The following is a 6,418-nucleotide window of genomic DNA, read 5'->3' on the forward strand; positions in this document are numbered from 1 at the left end:
AAACAATATGTATTCTCTAAGCCTCACAGGCTTACACTCAAGCTCGAGCTCTTACAGAGGCTGAGCTTGTACCACTATGTATTCTCTTAGCCTCACCAGGCTTACACAACTGATATTATTAGCTTCAGCAAGCTTACACTATCACTCAAGATTTTACAGTCAAGAGGATATACAATCAAAATAAGATTTGATGTTTGGATCTAGTTACAACTTTCAAGCTACTAAGAGAATGAGAGATTGTAATTTGTAATACTCTTAAAAAGATGATCCAACAATATGATTTGGTACTGTAAGAGTATTTTCTGATATTGAGATTGTTTGATGAATTTGCTTGTTTGTAGACTTGAGATTGTATTTCAAATTCATGCTTTCTTTGTTGAGAGAAAGCTTCTATTTATAGCCAGCCTTCACCCTTCAATATCTGCAGCTGTTCATTCTTGTGTAAAGACCCTTGCTGTTGATGGGAATTGCAAATATGCCATTGTCCCATACTTTTGTACATTGAGCTTGAGCTTGTCAGCCTCGACCTCAACATTTAACACTAAGAGCTTGAGCTTGTCTTTGTACCAGGAGCGTGTGTGAACAGTGAAAAGTACATGAACAGTAAAAAGATCTTTTCTTTTTACAGCTGTTTCATGCTTGTTCTCCAAGATGTATTGCTGTTAATGTCTTTGCATTTCTTAGTCTCTAAGGCATCATTATTTAATTATTTTAGCACACTTGGTCACCAAGTCTTGTTTCTTTAAGATATTTTGCTTGCTTGCTCATCAAGATTCAACTCTAGGGCTTTGTCATCATCTTTAACTTTACCAAATGATTAGCACATGACTGAAAGATAATTTTCCCTTGTATTAGCGCATGGCTTTACTTTGTGATTTTGCTTTATTAACCTTTCTTGATTAATAATGAATTACCAACTCTAATGCTTTATGAGAGCTTGAGCTTGTTCACAATGTTCATTTGAGCTTGAGCATAATCATCGATATTCATTTGAGTTTGAGCATAATCATCCATGGTTTTAACAATGTGTGAGAGTTGGACTTTCCTATCCTTAATAAAATTCACTCAAGAGCACACATTAAATAACCAAATAAAATTATAATCTTAATTTTAATACAAGAGTTTGTTTATCATTTAAAAACAATTTCAAAGGGATTTTTGCTTCAACAATCTCCCCCTTTTTTGATTGATGACAAACTTCTTGAAATTAAAATTGCATAAGGAGGTTTAGAATAAAAGCTCCCCCTTAATTTATGCATCATGTTAATTTTGGGGCTCCCCCTCAATTTATGCATACAAATTAATATGATTTGATTATAAGATGTAAAGATAAAGGCATAGAATCATTCATTTCATTTATCATAATAGTTCATGATTCATAAAGATTAGCATAAGCATAATATTAAAATTTCAGAGGATCAATTTGCTACATACACCATGTTTAAGCTTAAAGAAAAGATCCTGGAAATTTCAAAAGGAGTTAAAAACTAAGTGCTACCTAGTTTTCCAAAAGTTTAAAATAAACAACTGTTTATACAAGCACGAATTGCAGACTGATTGCAATTTTGAGAAAGCAAGAAAATAAATAGCAAACAGCAGAGACCAAATTTTTTCAAGATAATTCTCCCCCTTTGTCAGCAATAAAAAAAGTGAGGGGGTGGTTAATGCTTAGCCTCAGCCTCAGGCTGGAGGTGGAGCTTGATCAGAGGGTTCAGGAGCAGGAGCAGGGGTAGGAGTAGGAGCAGTAGACACTGGCAGGATGGGATAAGCAACATCAGGTAGAAAAGGAGGTGGCAGATTTGGAGCAACAGCATGTAAGAAATCTCCCAATATCCAATTGTCCATAACAACTTGACGGATACCATAGCTAGCAATAGTTTGTTGTAATCCAACCAAGTTTTGAATCACATAAGAAATGGTAGGTCCTCTTTCAACCATAAGATTTCTAGAAGTAGGAACATGAGAATGCACAGAAGGTGCCTTAGGGCGACCATCAGAGTTAGATGAGTTTGTGTTAGCAAAAGACGCATCAAGAGAACCAAAGTGGCTAGCTTCAGGTAAAGGAGAGGAAGAAGTGGGTTTGTGAATTTGTGGATCAATTGTTGGTGAGGTGAGAAAAATGCGAGCAACATCAAGAAAAGGGTGAAGATGGCGGCGGAGATGGTGGTGATTCGTCCTCAACATTGAGTGATAGCATGGATGCATTTTTCATTTTTGCCATTTGCAGAAAAAAAAATGGAGAGAAGAGAAAGGAAAGGAGAGGAAGAGGAAATGTTGTATTTTTAGGACAAAAGTTTTTTTTTTTTTTTAAAACATAAGAGAGGGAAGAAATACAAATAATTAATAAAAGCTAATGATGGGAAAAAATAGCCAAACACGTGAGAGAGAGGGAAAGTTGGGAATGGTGAAAGGTTTTTATGTGAAGAGAATAATTTGAAATGATTAAAAGTGGTTTTGGAGACACTTCAAAAAGGAAGGTTTTGGAGAGAAGTGACAAAATGGTGGTTTCTAAAGACATGGAATTAAAAATTTTGAACTTAGGTGTAGTAAATATATTAATCCTCTATTTTCATGTTGGAGAAAAATATAAATACACTAAATAAACTATTCTAACAAAGATATACTAATTATAGATAATTTATCTCTTTAAAAAATAAAATCTATCTTCTACCAAAGGTTTAGTAAAAATATTTGCGAGTTGATTTTCAGCATCAATGAAAAACAATTCAATTTCTCCTTTCTGAACATGATTTCTGATGAAATGATGTTTTATTTTGATATATTTAGATCTAGAATGATGAATTGGATTTTAAGAAAGATTTATAGCACTGGTATTATCTCAAAGAATAGGAATTTTTGTGTACCTTACTGAGTAATTTTCCAGCTGATTTTTTATCCATAATACCTGAGAGCAACTGCTTGCAGCTAACACATATTCAGCTTCAGTAGTAGACAGAGCAATTGTATTTTATTTTCTACATGACCAACTGATGAGAGCTTGACCAAGAAATTGACATGCTCCACTTGTGCTTTTTCTTTCAATGTTGTCTATTTTTTCATTTATAGATCCAAAGATGATATCATCAACATAGACTTGAGCAATTAAGAGATCTTGATCCTCCATCTCTTTCTTCAAAGGATAGAAAGCAGTCTTTATTCCCTATCATATGCCTTGAGCAACCATTGTCCAAGTACCAATGCCTTTTCTTGATTATCAGCATACATTCCTGTATCAGAGGTTAGCAGTAACTTTGGTACCCATATAGATTTGGGTCCTTGAGGGTTAGTGTTCTTGAAACTTTTGTTTTTATTGTAACATTTGGATTCATGATGCCCAAATTTGTTGCAGTAGGAACATTTTCTCTTTTTCTTAACATAACAGTTTGATTCATGATGGTTTGGTTTTCTACAATAAAAACATTTTCTTTTGATAGTTGCTTTCTTTTTATTATAAAAGCAGTTATCCTCAGTATGACCATGTTTTTTACAAAAATTGCATTCCTTTCTCATTTTAGGAACTAAGACTTTTTGATCCTGCTTAGGAATAAAAAAGTTTTTGTACATTTTTTGTTTCTTTGAAATGTTAAAACCTATCCCTGCTTTATCAAACATTCCGGCTTGGGAACCCATAATTTTTTGAAATGTTTCGGTGGATTTAACAAAGCTGGTGATGTCATTCGTCAACTCTTCTACTTGAGTTTTCAAAGAGTTGTTTTCTTCTTCAAAAGTTTCAGTGGTTTGTTCAGAAATGGTAATATCATTTGTAAGTTCCTCTACTTGATTTTCTTTTTCAAAAGTTTCCAGAGGTAGAGTATTTAAAACATCTTTTTGTTCAGACAATTTGAGATTAGCTAGCTTTAGATTTTGAATGGTTTGAAGATATTCTTCATTCCGTTTTTGTAGCTCCTCATTTTGTTTCTTTATTTCAATAAGTTGATCTCTTTGAGATAAACATTTTTGAGATAAAGTTTCTGAATCTTTTAAGAGGTTATCAAAAATAATTTCTATCTTTTTACAAGAAAAGCAAGAGTTTGAAAAAGTTACCTCTTCTGCATCATCTTTTGCCATGAGACATAAGTTTGCTTCCTCAACCTGTATTCCATCATTTGATTTCTTTCTCTGTGGTGGCTTATCTTCCATGAGGATGGATTCATGAGCTCTTAAAGAGCCTACCAATTCCTCAAGCTGAAGCTCTTTAAGATTCTTAGCTTGTGTGATTGCCGTAACCATTGGTCTCCAAATTTTTGGAAGACTTCTCAGAATTTTTCTAACCCTCTCGTGGGTTGTGTATGTTTTTCCAAGAGAGCGTAATTCGTTTACAATGATTGTTAATCTTGCAAACATCTCATCAATGGTTTCACTTTCTTTCATCTCGAAGGTTTCAAATTTTTTAACTCCCATGTCTATCCTTTCTTCCTTGACATGACTTGTTCCTTCATGATGAATTTTCAAGGCTTCCCATATTTCTTTAGCAGTTGTACATTCTTCTACTCTATCATACTCTTCCCTACTTAAAGCACATGTTAGAAATAATTGAGCTTTAGAGTTTAGGAGTACCTTTTCGTTTTCTTCTTTTGACCATTTTGCTTGTGGTTTTACTACTGAGGGTGCTGTTCTTGTAGCAGTTGTCATTGGAACAAAGTTTCCATTTTCAACAACTGGCCACATATAGTTGTCTTGAGATATTAGAAATAATCTCATCTTTCCTTTCCAATAGTAGTAGCCTGTTCCATCGAAGTATGGAGGTCTTATGGATGATCCTCCCCCAGGTATGAACATTGACATTTTCTTCTTCCTGGATCTTTTCCTCTTACACTGTTAAGTGCTCTAACCGAGGCAGAGCTCTGATGCCAATTGAAGTTGAAGTAAATGTCACTAGAAGGGGGGTTGAATAGTGACCCTTTAAAAATTATCGTGCTTTGGAAAGAAATGGTTAGTAGAACAATAAAAATGTAAGCAAGGCAGAAAGTAAAGAGTAGAGTTTAAGAGAGATCACACAGAGAAGTTATCCTGGTTCCCCCAATATGGGTTAGTCTAGTCCCCACAGCTTTGTGAGATTATCCACTAGTTATCAGGAGTTTCTTCCTCCTTTTTGCAATGTGCAAAACAATATGTATTCTCTAAGCCTCACAGGCTTACACTCAAGCTCGAGCTCTTACAGAGGCTGAGCTTGTACCACTATGTATTCTCTTAGCCTCACCAGGCTTACACAACTGATATTATTAGCTTCAGCAAGCTTACACTATCACTCAAGATTTTACAGTCAAGAGGATATACAATCAAAATAAGATTTGATGTTTGGATCTAGTTACAACTTTCAAGCTACTAAGAGAATGAGAGATTGTAATTTGTAATACTCTTAAAAAGATGATCCAACAATATGATTTGGTACTGTAAGAGTATTTTCTGATATTGAGATTGTTTGATGAATTTGCTTGTTTGTAGACTTGAGATTGTATTTCAAATTCATGCTTTCTTTGTTGAGAGAAAGCTTCTATTTATAGCCAGCCTTCACCCTTCAATATCTGCAGCTGTTCATTCTTGTGTAAAGACCCTTGCTGTTGATGGGAATTGCAAATATGCCATTGTCCCATACTTTTGTACATTGAGCTTGAGCTTGTCAGCCTCGACCTCAACATTTAACACTAAGAGCTTGAGCTTGTCTTTGTACCAGGAGCGTGTGTGAACAGTGAAAAGTACATGAACAGTAAAAAGATCTTTTCTTTTTACAGCTGTTTCATGCTTGTTCTCCAAGATGTATTGCTGTTAATGTCTTTGCATTTCTTAGTCTCTAAGGCATCATTATTTAATTATTTTAGCACACTTGGTCACCAAGTCTTGTTTCTTTAAGATATTTTGCTTGCTTGCTCATCAAGATTCAACTCTAGGGCTTTGTCATCATCTTTAACTTTACCAAATGATTAGCACATGACTGAAAGATAATTTTCCCTTGTATTAGCGCATGGCTTTACTTTGTGATTTTGCTTTATTAACCTTTCTTGATTAATAATGAATTACCAACTCTAATGCTTTATGAGAGCTTGAGCTTGTTCACAATGTTCATTTGAGCTTGAGCATAATCATCGATATTCATTTGAGTTTGAGCATAATCATCCATGGTTTTAACAATGTGTGAGAGTTGGACTTTCCTATCCTTAATAAAATTCACTCAAGAGCACACATTAAATAACCAAATAAAATTATAATCTTAATTTTAATACAAGAGTTTGTTTATCATTTAAAAACAATTTCAAAGGGATTTTTGCTTCAACATATATTACCAAATCAAAAAGTTCTTCCTAGCACAAGGTGTACCAAGGAAGAACAAGAGTGTCATTACAATATGTACAAACTAAAAATGAAAGCACCAAATACCAAAAAGAAAGAAACAGAACTAGCTAGTGCCCAACAAAGTTAA

The 6,418-nt window shown here is 34.2% G+C and overlaps 1 protein-coding gene across 1 annotated transcript; it reads right to left on the minus strand.

Moving 5' to 3' along the window:
• Window positions 1-3,153: 3,153 nt before the first annotated feature.
• On the minus strand, window positions 3,154-4,785 carry LOC146958206 (uncharacterized). Its single transcript, XM_085751724.1, has 2 exons — window positions 3,591-4,785; window positions 3,154-3,227 (listed from the first exon to the last, which is right to left on the minus strand). The coding sequence occupies exons 1-2, from the start codon at window positions 4,783-4,785 to the stop codon at window positions 3,154-3,156; spliced, it is 1,269 nt and encodes a 422-aa protein (XP_085607850.1).
• Between the last annotated feature and the right edge of the window lie 1,633 nt (window positions 4,786-6,418).

Source organism: Medicago sativa, chromosome 1 (assembly GCF_051527215.1).
Source record: "Medicago sativa cultivar Bolivia chromosome 1, Bolivia_mono, whole genome shotgun sequence".
In the NCBI taxonomy this organism is placed as follows: domain Eukaryota; kingdom Viridiplantae; phylum Streptophyta; class Magnoliopsida; order Fabales; family Fabaceae; genus Medicago; species Medicago sativa.